This window comes from Scyliorhinus canicula, chromosome 12 (genome assembly GCF_902713615.1).
Source record: "Scyliorhinus canicula chromosome 12, sScyCan1.1, whole genome shotgun sequence".
NCBI classification, from domain to species: Eukaryota; Metazoa; Chordata; class Chondrichthyes; order Carcharhiniformes; family Scyliorhinidae; genus Scyliorhinus; species Scyliorhinus canicula.
Genome location: NC_052157.1, coordinates 120,950,103 through 120,971,862, shown reverse-complemented (window position 1 = coordinate 120,971,862; position 21,760 = coordinate 120,950,103). Strand labels below are relative to the sequence as shown.

Genomic DNA, 21,760 nt, shown 5'->3' with positions numbered 1-21,760 from the left:
TGTCTCCTGCCATTGTCCTTATGGATGGAAGAGCGCGTGAGTTTGGAAGATGCTGCCAAAGGAGCCTTGGTGATTCCTACAGTGCATCTTGTAAATGATACTCACTGCTGCTTCTTTTCGTTGGTGGTGGAGGGAGTAAATATTTGTGGAAGGGGTACCGATCAGGTGGGCTGCTTTGCCCTGGATGACGGTGAGCTTCTTGAGTGTTAGAGCTGCATTCATCCAGGCAAGTGAAGAGTATTCCATCACACTCCTGACTTGTGCCTTGCAGATGGTGGGCGGACTTTGAGAGTGAACTGAATTGGCTGAAGACTGACATCTGTGATACTGAGGATATCCAGGGGAGGCCAAGTTAGATCATCCACTCGGCAATTCTAGCTGAAGATTAGTGCAAATGCTTCAGCCTTGTCTTTTGCACTGATGCGCTGCATTCCTCCATTATTGAAGATGGGGTGTTTGAGTTCCCTCATCCTCCAGTGAGTTGTTTAATTGTCCACCACCATGCACACCTGGATGTGACAGGACTGCAGAACTTAGATCTGATCCATTAGTTGTGGAATTGCTTAGCTCTGTTTATTATTTGCTGTTAATGCTGTTTCGCATGCAAGCAGTCCTGTGTTGTCGATTCACCAGGTTGACAGCTCATTTTAGGTATGCCTGGTGTTTGTTCCTGATTGTCCTCCTACATTCTTCATTGAACCAGGGTTGATCCCATTGATTGGTGGCAATGGCAGAGTGGGGGATTGCTGGACCATGGCGTTACAGATTGTAGCTGAGTACAATTGCGCTGCTCCTGCTGATGGCCCACAGTGCCTCATGGATGCCCAGTTTGAGTTGCTATGTTCAGAGTCTCTCCCACTTAGCACAGTAGTAGTGCAATCCTGTGTAGTTCTGCTTGCAGCGGTTCGATCATTATTAGTTTTGAAACTAGGAAGCTAGCTATTGTTCATCATCTCCAAAGAGAGGGAAACTCTGTATGGCAGGTTGAGACAGAGATTAAATTGGTGTTTCAATTGTCAGTCAGGACCCATGCCATTATATAGCAGGTTTCTGTTTTCAATATATTTGCATCGCATCATACTCATTGTGTTAAGACTTTTTCAAATTATTTCTTTCTTCACGACTAAATCCGCGCCACATGGGGAACATGTTTCACAGTCATTTAAAGGTGGCCTGCACGTATTGAGTTTGTCCCTTTGAATCTAAGCTGAGCACTTTTTTTATTGAAATCTGTGGCGCAAGTCAAAGAAGCAGGAGACTGTAGCTTGGAAGGAGGGGCAAAAGGAGCAAGGACGTTTTGGGGGTGAGGGGTTGGTGGGTGAGGGGTATTAATTGGCGCTGAAGGTCTTTGAGGAAGCAGTGAGAGTTGGGTCAGGGAGGAGGGCAAGAGGGCCTCAGTTGGCCAAAGATCTTGAATGGAAAGTGACAATTGGCTGAACAGCTTCCAGTCTTTTCTGTAAATTAGCTCCAGGCCTGTGGGTATTTCAACAATGAATTTTTTAAAATTACACTTAGAATACCCAATTATTTTTTTTCCAATTAAGCGGCAAGTTAGCATGACCAATCCATGTACCCTGCCCATCTTTGGGTTGTGGAGGTGAGATCCACGCAAACGCGGGGAGAATGTACCAACTCCACACGGACAGTGATCTGGGACCGGGTTCAAGCCCGGGTCCTCAGTGCCGTGAGGAAGCAGTGCTAACCACTGCACCACTGTGCTGCCCATGTATTTCAGTAATGAATAAGGAGAAGAATATTGGTGTGACAATGCAGGCAAATTTGAGGAGAATACTCCAGCAGCCTTCATGGTTGACAGAGTCGAAGGCATTCACGCATTCGAGAAAGGTCATGTATAGCAGTTGGTGCTGTTCCTTCAATTTTGCTGAGGAAATCGGACAAAGTGTTATCCACCAAAACACCATGCAGACTCTTAACAAGGCCAGCATTTTGAATGTTCCTTATTCTGGCTTCAACTCCTTTGCCCATTAAGATGGTAAACTGAGCATCTCAGCTTTGTAACCCCATTTTAGTAATATTTGCCTCTATTTGGTGATACTGGCCTCCCGACAGATGTTTAAAATGGAAGTATGAGTGAAAAGGACCCTTGACTTATCACCAGTTTATTTATTTATTTATTTATTTTATAAATAACTTTAGAGTACCCAATTATTCCTTTTTTTCCAATTTAGCGAGGCCAATCCATCTAACCTGCACATCTTTTGGGTTGTGGGGGTGAAACCCGCGCAGGCACAGGGAGAACGTGCAAACTCCACACGGACAGTGACCCAGGGCCGGGATTCAAACCCGGGTCCTCAGCGCCGCAGTCCCAGTGCTAACCACTGCGCCACCGTGCTGCCCATCACCAGTTTATTCAAGGTATGTTATTGCAGACAGACAGCATTTCAAAGCTTGGTTTATTTTTTACTCTAATGTGGAAAAATGAGCTCTGATTTGAACCAAATTCATATCCACTATTCCCACAATCCTCAAGTTTCTCCCATGAACCCATTCTATAGCAGGGCAACATTTCCATCGCTCGTTACATCCTGGGACTTCATGGACCAAGAGGGTTGAGTGCTGAAGAAGAGGTTTTCCTGGGATAATTGTTCAAATAGGTTTTATGACCACAATCCTACAGCCAGAGATTTCTATTATTTTTTATGAATGAGAAATGAACATTGGAAAATGGAAGACTAGGTTCAGACTCTTTAGGACGAGGAGAGGAGTCAGTGGAAAACAAACAGACTTTTCAAGATCAGATGAGCTCCACACTGACAAGGCTTACCCAACACCAGAGTCAGTCATGACTGCAACACTTCAAGGCAGAAATGATGATTGACCAGACAATGTAACTCAGCAAACTCATGGAAAATGATAAGTAGATCTATCACTGAGGGTGGGAATATTCTCACTGGTTCCAGAAAATTCTGTGAACCAGTCAAGATGGATCATCAAGAAGAGGTTTCCCAATTTTCTGTGTTAATAACCCACACAGTTTTATCTAAACTACAGAAGTTTCACGCACAATCGGGCCCTGAAGACTTGGCTATTGCTAAGCTCTGTGGACTTATATGAGCTCCATAAAGGGAGAGAGAGTACAGTTATAATGGGTAAACAGAGATTCTATAAAATTGGTCGTCAGATGTGGAGACACACTAAATTGCCCCTTAATTTGGGGAAAATGAATTGATACTCTAAATTTATTTTAAAAAAGAAATCTCACCTCCAATTTAGTCTTCATGCACTTTTACTATCTACAATCAGGAAAGCAGCATCTCGTCTTTTCTCCCATTTTACTTCCTCCTAGTAACTTCTCCCCAGTTTACACGTATGAAAATTTAATAAAATATTTACAATAAAATCATGTTCTTGGGAAGCCTGTTTGACAGGTGTTTGAAAGAATGTCAACGCCTCTATTAAACGTCACAAGCATATCACTATAACATACATCACCCAACGTCTTAAAGTATGGTGCACCTTCCAAACTCTGTGTGACTGGAAACCTGTTCACAGTGTAAGTAACTCTGTATATCTGTCACCTTGCTTGTTGTTCTGAGCTGTTAATTCACGATCTTCTGTATAGTAACAAGTCTGAAGGTAGTGGAGCAGGGTCAGACCCTGCATTACATTTCCAGTCTGCAGGGTAGCTAATTGCAAACCATGTTAAAGATTAAGGATTTGCAGAAATGTTCTCAGGCACTGTGTGGGTGATCCACACACTTTGTGCCGGTATCACATGAATTGCTTTGTGCTTGTTGGTGTGAATACATTTATTTTCTTTAGATAGAACATTATAGGTTTATACTTTGACAGTAATAGTCATCTCATTATTATATAGAAAGTAATATTACTGAGTTATTATAATGAATTAATATATGATATATGGTTATGAGATACTTAATTATTGGAAAGCATATGCTAAAGACATCTTTAATCTGTAGAAAAACAAAAATAACTTGCATTTATATGGTGCCTTTGACATATTACTATATCCTTAACAGAACAGGTGCTTCATAGGAATATTATCAAACAAAATCTGACACCTTTGTCACCCTACCACACATAAGGTCTGAGGACAGGGGTCTAAAACTTAGTCAAAGAGTTACGTTTTGAAAGTATCTTAAAGGAGGAAAGGGAACGCAAGACAAAGTTTTAAAGCTTAGGCATAAATTTGCATGGTGAGGAATATTGAATTTCAGAAGCGCAAATCAGCTAACAATTCACCCCCGGCGGCACAGTGGTTAGCACTGCTGCCTCACAGCGCCAGGTTCAATTCCCATCTCGAGTTTGCACTTTCTCCCCATGTTCACGTGGGTTTCCTCCCACAATCCAAAGATGTGCAGGTTAGGTGGATTGTCCATGAAAAATTGTCCCTTAGTGTCCAAAAGGATGGGTGGGGTTGCTGGGTTGCTGCGACAGGTGAAGACTTGGGCTTAAGTAGGGTGCTCTTTCCAGGTGCCGATGTGGACCCAATGGGCCGAATGGCCTTCTTCTGCACTGTAGGGATTACTATGAAAGTCTCCCAAATGGAGAATCTCGGCCAGAGTCTCAACAGACAGTGTGCCACTGATAAGTCACTTAACATTACAAGAGCAATTTTGTGCAGCAAGGCATTCAGCAGCTCTGCACTGGCAGTGGAACCTCACGTAAAAAGAAAGTGCATACAATGAAGGGAGCTAATAAAAGTACCAATGTTTCATGGGTACAAAAATGAGTCGGGGTGTGTGTGACTTTCTAGCAGTTGTTTGCTGGACTCACTGACCGTTATTTTAAATGGCGACATGGGCACAAAATCCCGTGAGAGGTCAAAAGCGAGATTCTCGCCAGCGGGATCTCACAGTGCGATTTTTTTTCATTATTCGTTCATGGGATGTGGGTGTCGCTGACCAGGCCACCATTCGTTGCCCATCTCTGAGGGCATTTAAGAGTCAACCACATTGCTGTGTGTCTGGAGTCACATGTAGGCCAGATCAGGTAAGGATGACAGATTTCCATCCCTAAAGGACAATAGTGAACCAGATAGGTTTTTACAACAATTGACAATGGTTTCATGGTCGTCATTTGACTTTTAATTCCAGATTTTTATTGAATTCGAATTCCACCATCTCCCTGGTGGGATTCAAACTCGTGTCCCCAGAGCATCACCCTGGGTGTCTGGATTACCAGTCCAGTGACAATAGCACTATGCCACTGCCTCCCCAGTCATTGACTTAACGAGGTTCCTGCCAAGGTTCCGGAAGAGGAAGGTTGGAAACCTCATTTAAATACATTGCCATCTCATCAGTACGCTTCTCCGCTGTATTGTCCCCCACATTGAGATTTTACCCCCAGCTGATGTGATGCCAAGTCTTACAACAGGTCTGGAACAACATGAACCATGCAAAGAGATCAGGCCGAGGGCGCAAATGTAAGTACAGCCCCCAAGGGGGAGAGGTTCATGGCCGGGCAGTGGGAGGGTTCCCAAGTATGTGCGGGAGCGGTCCCCATGTATGTGGGGGTTATCCCTGTGGGGGGGGAAGGGGTTCCCCATGAGCATGTGGGGAGGGGTCTCCGTGTCCAAGAGGGGGTTCTTTGTTTTTTTTAAACCGTAGATCAGGGCGCCAATCTCTGGAAAGTTGGCATTTCCAGTTCTTCCAGGCGTTGCCACACCAGCATGACAGGTCATGTCTTCAGGATTTTCTTCATCAAAAGTGCTGGACGATATGGCGAGAAAAGCTGGCTGTGAAGCCAGCATGCTGCACACCGCTTTTCTTGCCTCATCCAGCAATGAGAAGAAAAAACTTAAATTCCACGCACTATCGCACCTTGACGACATTAAGTACAGCAATAAAATTTGTGCTAATCTTGTAAATGCTACTGCAATTCTGTTCAACAGGCTGTTGGAGCTTTTCTTTCACCGTAATAGTTGCATTCCTTACTGATTTCAAGACAACAGGTGCTTCTTATTGGTGAACACCTACACATGCCTATCAAAGAATAAGCTTGATGTTAGATCATGCAGCAGTGCTTTCGGGAATTCTCAGTTTCAATTTCTGGGAATAAGCTGCTGACTAATATTCATGATAAAACACCATCTCTCACAGCTACCTCAACTAAACTTCCTCGTACCTCGTGACTCAAGCCGGGAATCAAACCTGGGACCCTGGTGCTGTGAAGAAACAGTGCTATCCACTGTGCTACTGTGCCACCCATAAAGGGCCCCCTGTTCAGTTTCCCCGTCACATCAGTTCTGGTGATGCTACCTTCCATAATAGCAGAACCCTGAGTCCTCATTTTACCCTCTATCAACTCCATGTTCAATGGATCATCCTCTGCCATTTAATAATAATAATCTTTATTATTGTCACAAATAGGCTTACATTTACATGACAATGAAGTTACTATGGCTCTGTTAATGGCACCTCTGCCATTCTCGCCGGCTCGGTACTCTACAAGCCCAGTGGTAGTGGCAGCCCTGAGAGTGTGGTGGCAATGGAGGCAGCACATGAGACTGGAGGGGACGTCGGTGTGGTCACCGCTCTGTGACAATCACCGGTTTGCTCCGCGGGGGCTGGACAGGGGCTTTAGGTGGCGGCAGCCGCCAGGGATTGAGAGATTTGGGGATCTCTTCATTGAGGAGGGTTTCCCGAGCCTGAGGAGGAGTTTGAGTTGCCGGGTAGGAACGGATTTCGATACCTGCAGGTACGGGACTTTGTTCGGAGGCAGGTTCCAAGCTTCCCTCGCCTCCCTCTAACGGGGCTAAAGAATAAGGTGATGTGCAAAACAGGAGTTGGGGAGAGGAGGGTCTCGGAAAAATATAAGGAATTGATGGAGTGCGAAGGGGTCCCAATCGGGGAGGTAAAGAGGAAGTGGGAGGAAGAGTTGGGAGAGGAGCTGGAAGCCGGGTTATGGGAGAAGGCCCTGAGGAGAGTCAACACATCCTCGTTGTGTGCCAGGCTTAGCCAGATTCAGTTCAGGGCTCATGTGACTGTGGCCCGGATGACTAGATTTCTTGAGGAGGAGGAGGACAGATGTGGCGGTGCGGGGGAAGTCCAGCGAATCATGTACATATGTTTTGGGCGTGTCCGAAGCTGAGGAGATTTTGGCAGTGATTCTCCGGTGTCATGTCAGAGGTTCTGTAAGGGAGGGTGTCTCCGAGTCCAGAGGTGGCAATATTTGGAGTGTCGGAAGATTCGGGAGGCCAGAGGGGGAGAAAGGCCGACGTTTTGGCCTTTCCTTCCTGGTGGCCCGGAGACGGATTTTGCGGGGATGGAGGGACACGGAGCCTCCAAAGTCGGGAGTGTGGGTCAGTGACGTGGCAGGGTTTCTCAGGCTAGAGAAGATTAAGTTCGCCTTAAGGGGTTCAATGCAGGGTCTCACTCGGAGGCGGCAGCCATTCATCGACTTCTTTAAGGAAAACTGAACCTCAGCAGGGGGTGGTGAAATGGCGGGGGGGGGGAGGGGGGAGGAAAAGGGAGGCATGGAAGTGGAGAATAAGGGCATGGAATCTAATATATGGGTATCTCGGAGTTAGGGCGGGAGAAAGTTGGGTACGTTATTGTGGAGTTTTTGCGTGTGTCGGACTGCTCAGTTGTTTAGAATGTTAAAATGTTAAAATTATAAATGCCTCAATAAATGTTTTCGGAAAAAAAAATGAAGTTACTGTGAAAATCCCTCAGTCGCCACATTACAGCGCCTGTTCGGGTACACAGAGGGAGAATTCAGAATGTCCAATTCACCTAACAAGCACGGTTTTCGGGACTTTTGTGATTAAACCGGCACACCCGGAGGAAACCCATGCAGACACGAGGAGAACGTGCAGACTCCGCACAGTGACCCAAGCGGGAAGCGAACTTGGGATCCTGGCGCTGTGAAACAACAGTGCTAACCACTGCCATTACTTTCAATATGATACCACCAGTTCCGAAGAATCTAGTCCAATAAACTCAGAGCGTTAACTCTGTTTCTTTCTTCACAGATGCTGCCGGACCTGCTGAGTTTATCCTGCACTTTCTGGGGTTTTTTCAATTTTTGAAGCACTGCGGTATGACCGGGCAGCAAGCTTGTTGTTTGATGATGTGTAGACTAGAATTTTACATTGCTCAGGCAACCTGGAAGTGCGTGAAATTGTCACAATGTTGGATGCGCTTCCCGATCTCATCGCGCACTCGAGCAATATTTCGGTTGGTGAGTGCATGCAAGATTCAGTAGCGCAACCACCAACAATCAACAGGCAACTTAGCCCAGAAGGGGCAAATTGAATGGGTGGCACGGTGGCCCAGTGGTTAGCACTGCTGCCTTGGGCGCTGAGGACCCAGGTTCAATACCAGCCCTGGGTCACTGTCCACGTGGAGTTTCCACATTCTCCCCATGTCTGCTTGGTTTCGCCCCCACAGCCCAAAGATGTGCAGTTTAGGTGGATTGGCCACGCTAAATTGCTCCTTAATTGGGAAAAAAATAATTGGGTACTCTAAATTTATTTTTTAAAGTGGGGGGGGGGGCGCAAATTGACTGCAATTTTAAGTGGCCCGTCTCGGTGGGCTGGCTGATTAGCCGGCCAGCCTTTGCGTTTCAGCTGAAAACCGCCATCCGGGGCAGGATGAAGTGTCCAGGCTGAAATAAAATTTCGAAAGGTGGCTGCCGATGACTGTGCTGCTGAGAGACTGGTGGCATAGTTTTAACATTGATATTCATTTTTTCACAGTTCAGCAGCTCCTCGACACAGCTCCGCAGTGACTGTCCCCCTGAGACAGCACAATAGAGGTGCCAGCCAGCCCAAACTCCCGTTTCCCTTGGTGCCTGTCCTCCTCCCACCCTCCACAGCACCGGCTTTGACCGAATATGTCTCACACCAGATCGCCGCCAATTGGCCCATCAGCGTGCACGGAATTGCGGGCCCGGGGCCTCTTCTGCGCCCTGGGAATGGGCGCGTCCGACGGGCAAAAGATTCAGGCCATGAAGGTTGTTGTGTGATGAGGTGCCAGACAGTACTCTTGATTTTCCGATACACAGATTCCAATACTGTCAATGTGAATTCAACTAAGTAATTATTCCTATAAAAATGGGGTTGAGAAAAATAGTTGGTGAGGTCCACGGCTACAAAGAATGTATGGGGTCGTGGTGGGAAAGGTTGGGTTGGGGTGGGAGGCGAAATGTTTCTCCAGAAGTGTTCACGGTTCACCCCTAAAACATAGTTATTTTTACTGGCTGAGGGAGACTCGGAACCACGCAGAATTCAAAGAAGCCCGATTCAATCGTCAGGCAAAATATTTGTTGAAACATATGGGGCGCGATTCTCCCAAACAGGGAGAAATCATAAGGCTGGCGTCAAAAACGGGCGGGTTTGACGCCAGCCTCCCCCCTCCCGACCGGGAACCGATTCTGGTCCCCAGTCGGGGCTAGCATGCCGCGGCCGTGAACTCCGGTATCGCGGGCTTAACGAATTTTGTTAAGCCCACTTGCCAGAGTTTGCGACGGCTGACGCGTCACATGACGTCAGCCGCGCATGCGCGGATTGGAAGACTCCAACCCGCGCATGCGCGTATGACGTCATCGTGCATTTGCGCAAAACCCGCGCATGCGCGGGCCGGGATGCCCCTCAGCCGCCCCGCGAATTGATACAGCGGGGCGGCGGAAGGACAAAGAGTGCGTGGGAATCGGACCCGCTGCCCGCGATCGGTGGGCACCGATCGCGGGCCCATGGCACCCTTGGCACGGCCGTGGTACTGCCGTGCCAATCGGTGCCATGGTTGCCAAGATCCGAACTTTACGGCCGTTTTTACGAACGGCCAGACCAGGTGTGTTTGCCGTTCGTAAAAACGGCCGTAAAGGGCTTGGAATTCGGCCCATCGGCCAGCTGAGAATCGCTGCTCGCCGTAAAAAAAACGGCGGCAGCGATTCGTGTCGGGAGTCGGGCGTGGGGGGGGGGAGAATAGCGGGAGGGCGTCAGACTAGCGTGGCCGTAAAAAGTTACGACCCCCGTTATTCTCCGCACCGTCGTGAGTGCGGAGAATTGCGCCCATGGAGTTTGCACCACTTTGTTAAATGTCATCACCATACAACAAACAAATATTAAATTCAATATTACACAGTCAGACACAACTCGAGTACAGAGAAATTATCTGATGAGCAATTGTTTTACATTAATCTCCTTGCGTCCAAATTGTTCAGCAGAGGGGGATGGTGGGGCGGTGACACAGACCCTTGCTCATGCATCTTCCACCATTGAACATTTTCAGCAGCAGGAGAAAGCTGGAAAGTTGATGAGTTGAAAGACATTTGAGCACATTGTGGGACTGGGAATTATTGAGACAATGGTCCATTAATAATGCCGTAACCATGGCAGAAGAATGTTTCTGCTGAATGTTTGCAAATGATGCAAAGATATAATCATGTTTATTATTGTCACAAGTAGTCTTGCATTAACACTGCAATGAAGTTACTGTGAAAATCCCCTCGTTGCCACATTCCGGCGCCTGTTCGGGTACACGGAGGGAGAATCCAGAATGTCCAAATAACCTAACAAGCACGTCTTTCGGGACTTGTGGGGGGGAAACGGGAGCACCGGGAGGAAACCCACGCAGGCAGGGGTGGAACGTGCAGACAGTGACCCAAGCCGGGAATCGAACCTGGTACCCTGGTGCTTTGAAGCAACAGTGCAAACCACTGTGCTACCGTCCCTCCCATATGTAGAGATAAGTAGAGTGACAGGTTCTGTTGAGGAAGCAAGGAGGCTGTTGAAGGACCTGGACAGGCTAGGAGAGTGGGCAAATAAGTGACAGATGGAATACAATGTGGAAAAGTGTTAGGTTATGCACTTTGATAGGAAGAATAGAGGCACAGACTATGTTCTAAATGGGAAAAGGCTTCAGAAATCAGAAGCACAAAGGGACTTAGGAGGCCCAGTTCAGGATTCTCTTGAGGTCAACATGCATGTTCAGTTGGCAGTTAGGAAGGCAAATGCAATATTACTATTCAGACCGAGAGGGCTAAAATACAAGAGCAGAGATGTCCTGTTGAGGCCTATAAGGCTCAATTCAGACCCCATTTGAACAGTTTGGGCCTCGTATCTAAGGAAGGATGTGCTGGTCTTGGAGAGGGTCCAGAGGAGGTCCACAAGAATGATCACCGGAATGAAGGATTTGTCATATGAGGAGTGGTTGAGGACTCTGGGTCTGTACTCAATGGATGAGGGGGAATGTCAGTGAAACTTACAGAATACTGAGAGGCCTAGATAGGGTGAATGTGGAGAGGATGTTTCCACTATTAGGAGAAAGTAGAACCCAAGGGCACAGCCTCAGACTGAAGGGACAATCGTTAATAACAGAGATTAGGAGGAATTTCTTCAGCCAGAGGGTGGTGAATCTGTGGAACTCATTGCTGCTGAAGGCTGTGGAGGCCAAATTACTGAGTGCTTTTAAGATAGAGATAGGTAAGTTCTTGATTAATAAGGGGGTCAGGCATTATGGGGAGAAAATAGGAGAATGGGGATGAGAAACTTATCTGCCATGATTGAAGGTTGGAGCAGACTCGATGTGCCAAATGGCCTAATTCTGCTCCTGTGCCTTATGGTCTTATGGGTCAGAGGAAGGCTTCCGGGCATCACTGTAGCACAGTGGGTAGCACTGTTGCTTCACAGCTCCAAGGTCCCAGGTTCGATTCCCGGCTTGGGTCACTATCTGTGCGGAATCTACACGTTCTCCCTGTGTTTGCGTGGGCTTCCTCCGGGTGCTCCGGTTTCCTTCCGAATGACGTGCTGTTAGGTAATTTGGAGATTCTGAATTCTCCCTCTGTGTACCCGAACAGGCGCCGGAATGTGGTGATTAGGGGCTTTTCACAGTAACTTCATTGCAGTGTTAATGTAAGCCTACTTGTGACAATAAAGATTATTATTATTATTATTATTATTAATTTGCACTTAAACGGTGGATGTCCATGCCCAGTAGTATACTGCTTAAAAAGCCAAAGACTGGCAGACTGTGGGGGAGGGTTGCAAGGTCTCCTCAGAAATATTATTTTGCAGCAAGCCCAAAATCCCCCCACATAGTGAACTCTAAACCCACCACTCATTGCCAAGGTTGCCTGAAGTTTTCATGCTACTCCTCGTGTTCTCTTAGCAGCCAAGGATGTGGGTAGACCAACCCCAAACCCCAGCATCAAAGGCCTTGTCCTAGACAACTACGATACTGCTACCACAGTGCCAGTGAAACTCTGTGACAAGTTTGAAACTCATGTAACCCAAGATACATTTTGGGCTTATCTGCCACACCTCTGCTGGAATATGGTGAGAGTGAGCCGGGAAAACCTTTTGATTCTCAGCCTTTGAGCATGTTTATTATTATTGTTATATTAATCTTTCTGGGACATGTACAAGATTTCAGATTGCAGAGAGAACAATGCTGTGACAGACAGCTTTGCTGGAGATGAACAATCATTAGGAAAATTGGAAGCAATCACAGTGAGCTCAACAAGTAACTTAGAGATGGAGAGTATATATTGATGATGCTATTTATGTACTTCATTTACTGTCACAGGTGGATTTTAACTCACTTTCTGTTTGAGTCTTTGAAAAAGTGACGTTGACCACGGTCTCATGAATGATCTATTTTTTTCCCAGGAGAATGGGGAAAATGGAGCAAAGAACCCTCTTTCAGATTGGTTTCTTCCTCGTATTTGCAGTGGCAACAATTTCAGCAGGTAGGAATCAACATCACAACCTCTCACTCATATCCTGAAATCCCCTACTGAGAATGATGTTCACATTACTGCTAATATAGTTCTAGTCCCAGATCACAAAAACAAATACATAAGCTGAACTGGATGGAGAGAGGAACAACAAGCCCGCGTCCAATGAAAAAGATTGCATGATGGGAAAGAGGTTTAGCCCTCTACAGTCCAACGATCAGATAGCAAAGGGAAAAACTCATTGAGGTATAAAAAAAATTAAACGTTACATGTAGGCTAAGCATTATGACATCAGTGAATCAGTACTTAAGGTAAAAGAGAACATATTTAAATGAGTAGGCAACAGTTTTAAAACAGTTATTACAATGAACTTCATTACAGAAAGACAGGTAAACAAATGGAACTGCTTCCCAGGCAAACTAGGACAGGTAAATATATCAGAGACTGTAATGAGTGAGTTTGGGTACCAGATGACATATTTCAATAAGCTTAAAGGCGTTTTTCATCCTTGATTTTTCTTATGAAAAGATGAATAGTTAAGATTCTTTTATTTTGTATTCATTTAAGAGACATTGGACGCAATTTTCCAGAAAGATTTCCAAGTGCTGTAGCGAGCGGGAATTGCTGCGAGTTTCCCAGTGCTCAGCCCAGCGAGACTTGCAACGCTATTCAACGTTAATTGGTCCACATAATGAGGCCTCACAGGCTTCTTGCCCTAAATGCTGGCTCGCCAGCTGATTCGCCAGGACCGCGCTTGCCAGCTCCTCGCTAACATGGTCGGGCATCACTTAAACTGCATTTGCTCAGCGCAGCCCAGCCCCAGGATTCAGGGATAATGACCTGGGGAGGCTCCTGGACGCCGTGGAGGCCAGGAGGGATGTCCTGTTCCCCCAGGGATCCAGGAGGGTGATTCAAAGGGCGCTATGGGCACCGATCGGAGGAAGGGGGCGCTGGGTGCCAACCCGGGCCCGTTCTATGGAGTGGTGACAGTGGCTAGCAGCTCCCCTGAGTTCCACCCCTCTGATGAGGTCGCTTCTTGCAGGCAGCACGCGAGACAATGCCGTCCACAAGTGAGCGGGGCCGTCCGGCCCCAGAGCCCCCAGACGACACCCACCAGGGACATCGAGGGCCATGGGATGAGGTAGCAGCTGGCTGCCTCCACCTCAGATGTGTACCAAGACGTAGAGGTAGAGCTAGGAGGGCCAGGCACCTTGAGGATCACTGAGGGCACCGGGGTATGGGGTGGGGAGGGGGTGAGGTTGGGGGCTGGGGGGTTGGCACTATCTGGAATGGGGTATTGTACAGCATATTAAATAACTTTTTTGCACAACCATTATGATGCCTCCTTCACTTTCTTCCGCAATGCGGGCTGAGCCCCGGACACTTTACCCACCTCTCTAGGCAACCCCCCCCTCCCCGTGGCACCCACATACACTCTGGCCGTGGTCCCATCCCCGGATCTGTGTCCCATCCCCTGGGTGTTCGGATGTTGCGGCATTGTCTCATGCAGTGTTCAGGCATCAAGGTGCGATTGGGATGCTAGGCAATGACTCCCACATGCTACAAGGCCCGTCCACCCACGGAAATCCACTTGGCATGTGTGAAGTGCTCACCTAACAACGATTGCCAAATCCCTATCAGAAATAGCCTTCAGCCACTAGGCCTGAGGCCTTGGCAGTCAATGGGAGTTATGGGCGGTTGTGGGGCAGACGGGCAGACACAACGGTCGCCCCCGGAACGGGTGCACACGATCCAGTGGTTGGCATGGTGGTGCAGCGGCGGTCCCCCCCCCCCCCCACCCGCACCTCCCCATGATGGCTTACCCCTGCGGAGGGTGTCCCCACCCCCAGGCGAGGGTCCCCCATCCCCCACCAAGCACAGGGTCAGGAAGCCCAGCATCCCCAGGCTCTTTGCCTATGAGCAAAGATGGCTTCTCACCTCGGATCCTCACAGAAGCCCTTCTGCCAGGTTCACGTTATTCAAAAGGAGAACTAATCGGCGCCAGCATGAGCACTTGCTGGAGATGCCGCTAAATGACGGGAGGCTGTTGGATAAGGGGTGGCTCTCGTTAATCGTATGGAAATAGGGTTTAACTGCTGATAATTGTTTATCACCACGCTATGGCGAGATTCCGAATTCGCCAATTGGAGCAGCCCGGTTGCATCACAAACTGTTTGGCGTCTGCCACGGTTCCCGCTTGCGGCCTCTCTCGCTATTCACTGGCCTTGTTACACTTGAGTGCAAGTATAAAAAGGCCGGAAGATCGTGGCCAATGCTATTACCTGAAAGTGCTCGGAAACCCAGCTTCTCTGTGTCTATGCAAGATTATAGTGAATGGATTAAAATTGATGCCATGATTTTGTTTGCCTTCAGTGCCACGTGACTGCACAGCAATTAAACGAAGTAACAGAAGGGCTACTTCAGGGATTTACGTCATTCAGCCTCAAAGATCCCCTCCACTTGTGGTCAACTGTGTCATGAGAGGCAATTCTGGCTGGACAGTGATTCAACGTAGCACCAGATGCAGCAAGATCACCTGGAAAGAAAGTTGGACCACATATAAATACGGTTTTGGTGATGTGTTGAGTGATTTCTGGCTGGGCAATGAGTACATCTACCTTCTAACCAAACAGAATAGGTACAAACTGAGAATAGAGTTTCGAGACACCAAAAGGGGTGTTAAATATGCCGAGTATTCCTCATTTTACATAGAATCTGAGAGAGGGAAGTACAGAATCAGGCTTGGCTCATTTTCTGGGAATGTTGTTGACCAAATGACCCGGCTTATTAGAAATTCACTGATTGATAACCAGCCTTTTTCCACAAAGGACAAAGATAATGATAGCCTCCGAGGTTCTTGTGCTGCTAGTCATGGTGGATGGTGGTTTGATGCTTGTGGTAGTGCGTACCTGAATAGAAAGTACCCATACTGGTCTGGAATTAACATCAAGAAAGTCACCATGATGATTCAACCAACCTGTTAATTGGGGCTTCAAGCAAAGGTATTGGCTTGTTGGTCATTCCTATTTATTCAGTGGCCATGAACATCACATCACACAGAAGAAATTTAATTATTTCCATTATTCCAAAATGCCAGTAGTGAGCAGTATCCACTTCATTCTTAGCTCCAAGTGTATGGCTCGGTAATTAATCCCACAAGGGTTCTACTTTTAGATATCCTCTTCCCCCTATCCATTTGCCTCATTATTCACTGCTCACCTAGTCCCAGATGCATTTACTACCCCCATACATGCTATCTCACCTAGATACCATTACTTCTCAGCATCACAATATTCCTCATTTCTCCCACCCATATATTGGTTCTCTGGACCCTGACTAACCTTTGCAGAATGAAATTAATCAGTTTCCCTGAGAGCGTACAATTAGTTCAGGGTGCTAAAGATTTACTTAATTCTGGGACAATCTCGATATTTTTCACACCTCAATCACTGTTTGCAAAATTCTAATGCAGGACAATATACAGCTGAAGTACATGTGAACTTGTTTGCAGTCTGTAAAATAACGTACCACAATGTGTAACTGTGTTGGGAGAGTTCACTGACTGGCATTTGGGGTTGTTTCTACCGGGGCTAGCATGGAATTCTAATCCAGAGAGAATTACGTATATCTGCTTCTGCTGTTTACAAACCTGTTGTATTTTAATAATCAGTGCATGTTTGATGACTGTGATCTTGTTCAATAAATTCACAATTGCAATTGTATGCTTAAAACTCTGAATATTTCCTGCCTGGTTTTGCCATGAAACAACTCAAGTGTTATCAACAGATCTTGCATTTAAGCAATCCCATTCATAACTGATATTATCAGAGTTGGTGTGTCACTCCTGAGCTCAAATAATTCTCTCACCAAAACACTTCTTGCCTTAGTCAGATAGTGGGCAGCATTCACCAGTTTGAGACTAAGTGCAGTGCCGGGCAGCTCCAGCAGCACGTATCCACCGGCCAGAATGGCGGTATTGATGCGACCATCAATTCACACGAGACAGAGAGTTGAAGTGAACAGTGGCTTTAATCAACTAGAACTGTGCCTGCCTGTGACTGCTCTGCACTGAGAGCTGCCTACGGGGCAGCTGCTCTATATACCTCCCCTCAAGGGGGCGGAGCCCATAAGGGTACCAACATGATACAAGCACTGTAATACAGTACAATGGTCCATAGGTGGAGCCCACCTGGACAATAGCATAGTACAATGTAATAGAGTGGTGAATGGTTACCATAATACGTTCACCACATTCACCTCCTGTTAAAAAAATTGAAGTCCGGCGGGAGTGAAGGGCTCACAGGTTGAGTCTGTCCGGCGCCCTGATCATGCACTGCGATTGCCTGAGCTCTGGTTTTGCAGTGGGCACGGGTGTCAAACTTGTCGGTGCGGGCATGGATGTTGAACTCGTCGATGTGGGCACAGATCTGGACTCCGGGAGCGTGTCTTCTGGAGCTTCATCCCTGTAGGTCGGCGATGGGTGGAGGGGTATAGGAGGGGGTGTGGAGGTCATGTAGGGGCGAGGCCGCTGTTTGGTGTAGGTTGGGGATTAGGTGATGGTAGGGAATCCTGCGGGTGCCAGGTTCTGGAGGGAGACCGTATCTTGTCGGCCGTCAGGGTGCACCACGTATGCATACTGGTGGTTGACGTGAAGGAGCTGGACCCTCTCGACCAGGGGGTTGGACTTATGGCTCCTCACGTGTTTCCAGAAGAGTACAGGCCCCGGTGTCTTCAGCCAAGCTGGAAGCGAGACCCCGGAGGTGGATTTCCTAGGGAAAACAAATAGGCGGTCATGAGGGGTCTGGTTCGTGGCTGTGCAAAGAAGTGGCCTAATGGAGTGGAGCACGTCGGGGAGGACCTCCTGCCAGTGGGAAACTGGGAAATTCCTAGACCGCAGGGGCAGGAGGATGGCCTTCCATACCGTCGCGTTCTCCCTCTTCCCCTGTCCGTATCCCCGGGGGTTGTAACTGGTAGTCCTGCTTGAGGCAATGCCCTTACCAAGCAGGTACTGACACAGTTCGTCACTCATAAACTAGGAGCCCTGGTCACTGTGGACGTACATGGGGAAACCCAACAAGGTGAAGATACAATGTAGGGCCTTAATAACTGAGGCCGCGGTCATGTCGGGCAGGGGATTGCAAAGGGGAAGAGGGAGTACTCTTCAATGACGTTGAGGAAATACGCGTTGCGGTTGGTAGAGGGGAGGGGCCCTTTGAAGTCAATACTAAGGTGCTCAAAGGACCAGGATGCCTTCACCAGGTGGGCCTTATCCAGTTGATAGAAGTGCGGCTTACACCAGAGATTTGGCAGTCTCTGGTCATGGCCCTACCTCCTTGGTGGAGTAGGGTCAGTTGCGGGCCTTGATGTAGTGGATAAGCCTGGTGACCCCCGGGTGACAGAGGTCATTGTGGATGGCCCGGAGTCGGTCATCTTGCGCGCTGGCACATGTGCCGAGGGACACGGCATCTGGAGGCTCGTTGAGCTTCCCAGGAAGATATACTATATTGTAATTATAAGTGGAGAGTTCGATCCTCCACCTCAAGATTTTATCGTTCTTGAACTTGCCCCGCTGTGTACTGTCGAACATGAAGGCTACCGACCTTTGGTCGGTGACGAGGGTAAACCGCCTATCAGCGAGATAGTGCCTCCAGTGCCGTACAGCTCCACAATGGCTTGAGATTCTTTTTCGACTGAGGAGTGTCGAATCTCGGAGGCGTTGAGGGTACGGGAGAAAAATGCTACGGACCTGCCTGGTTAAGGATGGCGGCAAGGGCGATCTCTGATGCGTCGCTCTCCACCTGGAAGGGATCGGACTTATCCACCGCGCATCGCGGCTTTGGCGATATCTGCCTCGATGCGGTTGAAGGCCAGGCAGGCCTCAGCCACCAGCGGGACGATGGTAGCTTTGATCAGTGGGCGGGCTTTGTCCGCAGAGTTGGGACCCACTGGGCATAATAGGAAAAGAACCCAAGGCACCTTTTCAGTGCCTTGGGGCAGTGGGGAAGGGGAGTTGCAGGAGGGGGTGCATACGGTCGGGGTCGGGCCCTCGAACTTCGTTTTCCACGACATAGCCGAGGATGGTTAGTCTAGTTGTGTGGAAATGCATTTCTCCTTGTTATAAGTGAGGTTGAGGGCTTGGGCGGTTTAGAGAAACTTCTGAAGGTCGTGGTCCTGCTAGTCGTGGCTGCAGATGGTGATGCTGTCCAAGTACGGAAATGTAGCACGCAGCCCGTACTGGTCCACCATTCGGTCCATCTTTCTTTGGAAGACCAAGACCACGATGGTGACGCCGAAGGGGACCTGGAGGAAGTGGAAGAAGCGGCCGTCTGCCTCAAAGGCCGTGTAGTGGCAGTCCTCCGGGTGGATTGGGAGCTGGTGGTATGCGGAATTCAGATCTTTTGTGGAGAACACTCGGTAGTGTGCAATCTGATTAACCATGTCCGCTATCCGGGAAGGGGGTAAGCATCGAGGTGTGTATACCGGTTTATGGTTTGGCTGTAGTCTACAACCATCCGATTCTTTTCCCCGGTCCTGACGGCCACCACCTGAACTCTCCAGGGGCTGTTACTGGCCTTGTTGATCCCTTCCCGCAAGAGCCGCTGGACCTCGGACTTGATAAAAGTCCTGTCCTAGATACTGTACTGCCTGCTCCTGGTGGCGACAGGTTTACAGTTGCCGGTGAGATTCGCGAATAGCAGGGCACGGTCGACCTTCAGGGTCGCAAGGCTACAAACAGTGAGGGGGGATAGGGGCCTGCCGAACTTTAGGGTCAGGCTCCTGAGGTTGCACTGGAAGTCCAGTCCCAACAGAAGAGGAGCTCAGAGATCGGGGAGTACATACAGTTTAAAGTTTGTGTATTCGACGCCCTGTATCGCGAGGTTCGCGATAGTGTACCCCCGGATCTGCACTGAGTGCGATCTGGAAGCGAGGGAGATTGTTTGACATGCAGGGGAGATTTGGAGAGAACAGTACCTTACCGTATCTGGGTGAATGAAGCTCTCCGTGCTCCCGGAGTCAAACAGGCAGGGCATCTCGTGCCCATTGGCCCAGACGGTCATCATGGAGTTCCTGAGTTGTTTTGGGCGTGACTCGTCAAGGGTGACCGCGCCGAGTTTCAGGTAGTCGGCGTGGTCAGAGGTGGTGGAGTGGTCCCAAGATGGCTGCCCCCATCGGTCGCACGTGTCAGGCGGCGTTGAAGATTGCGACCAAGATGGCGGCTCCCGTCAGTCGCACATGTCGGGCGGCGGTGAAGATGGCGGCCAAGATGGCGGCCCCATGAGACGCACATGGCAGGACGCGTGGGAGACGGTGGCCAAGATGGCAGCCCCCGTGAGTCGCATGTGTGGTGTAGAGCCGAAGGTGGCTGCCCCCACGGACAACACGAAGCGGGTGATGCGTCGGAAGGGGCGGAGCCAGAAGGCACGCAGCCACGCTGCAGGGTCTGCGGGCCTGTGAGTCTGAGAGTCGGGCTTGTGATTTGGAGGACTTGGACCTGGCCAGGCAGACTTTGGCAAAGTGGCCTTTCTTGCCGCAGTCGCCACAGCTCGTGTTCCGAGCCGGGCAACGCTGCCTGGGGTACTGGTTCTGAACGCAAAAGTAGCAGGGCAGCACCCCCCCCCCCACCCCCCAACCCGGGATGGGCCGGCAGCTGCGCAGTACAGGCTTGGGGTACTCTCAGTTCGGGTGTCCACGAGGGGGCCGCGTGGTTGGAGGGGAATGCGTTGAGGCTTTGAAACGCTACTTCGAGGAAGGTGGCTAGTTTTACCGTCTCTTCTAGGTCGAGGGCGCCCTTCTTGAGCAGGCACTGTCTGACTTAGTTGGACTGGACTCCAGCCATGTAGGCATCCCGGACGGCAAGTTCCATGTGCTGTGAGGCCGCGATGGCCTTGTAGTTGTAGCTTCGCGCGAGGACTTTCAGGTCACGTAGGTACTCCTCCAGCGATTCCCCGGGGCGTTGGCGGAGAGTGGTGAGGAGGTGCTGCGTGAACACTTTGTTCACCGGCCTAATGTATTGGCGCTTCAGCATCGCGAGGGCGTCGGCGTATGTGGAGGCTTCCTCAATTTGCACAGAGATTCGATGGCTCACCGGGCGTGAAGGAGACTCAGCTTTGGTTCATCGGTAACGGAGGGCGAGGAGGAAGCGGCGAGGTAGGCCTCGAAACATCGGAGCCAGTGTGAAAAAATCCTTTTGGCTTCTGCAGCCTGTGGGTCGAGTTCCAGTCGATCAGGTTGGAGGGCTGCTTCCATTGCGATGTTGTAGTTGATTAAATTGAAGCAACCATCAATTCACACGAGACAGAGATTTTAAGTGAACAGTGGCTTTAATCAGCTAGAACAGTGCCTGCCTGCGACTGCTCTGCACTGAGAGCCGCCTACTGGGCAGCTGCTCTATATACCTCCACTCAAGGGGGTGGAGCCAGGGACGGAGCTCACAAGAGCACCAACATGATACACGCGGTGTAATACAATGGTCCATAGGTGGAGCCCACCTGGGCAACAGTATAGTACAATGTAATACAGTGGTGAATAGTTACCATAATGCGTTCACCACATGTATCCTGCGCCAGATTCTGCTGACAACCTCATTATGCACAGGTGCAACCTCCTGGCGGTCTAGTGGCTGATTCATCTGCCCGCTGTCAACTGGCGGGTTTGAAGGGCCCAGTGCCAAATTCAAACAGCAGTTCAACACACTCATATCACTGTCTCCAACACACCTGTCTTCAGCAGATCGTGAAGAATGTCAGCAAACTAGAAGAAAAGGCTAGAAGCCTCAAGACAAAGTCTGTTCCTCGATTCAAACCCCCCACCCCCCTCCCCGGGCACATCACCATGCCCCACTTTGACCGATGCACCTGGAGTCTTCATATCCTTCCAGCAAATGACGTGTATCCCTTCCACACCCTTGTTTGTGAGATTTTCTTGCAGTATTGTTGAGGTTCAGCTTCCCTCCCCTTGGGCTTCCTACTATGTTGCATTGTTCGTCATCCCCATATACCTCCTTGCCCCTCCATGTGCCATCATGAGCAATTGCCCTTCCGACCCCTCTTACGTGCAGAGCCCTCCTTCCACATTGTCTCCTTGTCATCGTCAGGTC

At 49.1% G+C, this 21,760-nt stretch overlaps 1 protein-coding gene across 1 annotated transcript; it reads left to right on the top strand.

Annotated features, from left to right (window-relative positions):
- Window positions 1-3,443: 3,443 nt before the first annotated feature.
- Window positions 3,444-16,394, top strand: LOC119974750 (fibrinogen-like protein 1-like protein). The gene is made up of 3 exons (XM_038813948.1): window positions 3,444-3,514; window positions 12,596-12,675; window positions 15,037-16,394. The coding sequence occupies exons 2-3, from the start codon at window positions 12,600-12,602 to the stop codon at window positions 15,645-15,647; spliced, it is 687 nt and encodes a 228-aa protein (XP_038669876.1). The 5' UTR covers window positions 3,444-3,514; window positions 12,596-12,599; the 3' UTR covers window positions 15,648-16,394.
- Window positions 16,395-21,760: the final 5,366 nt, after the last annotated feature.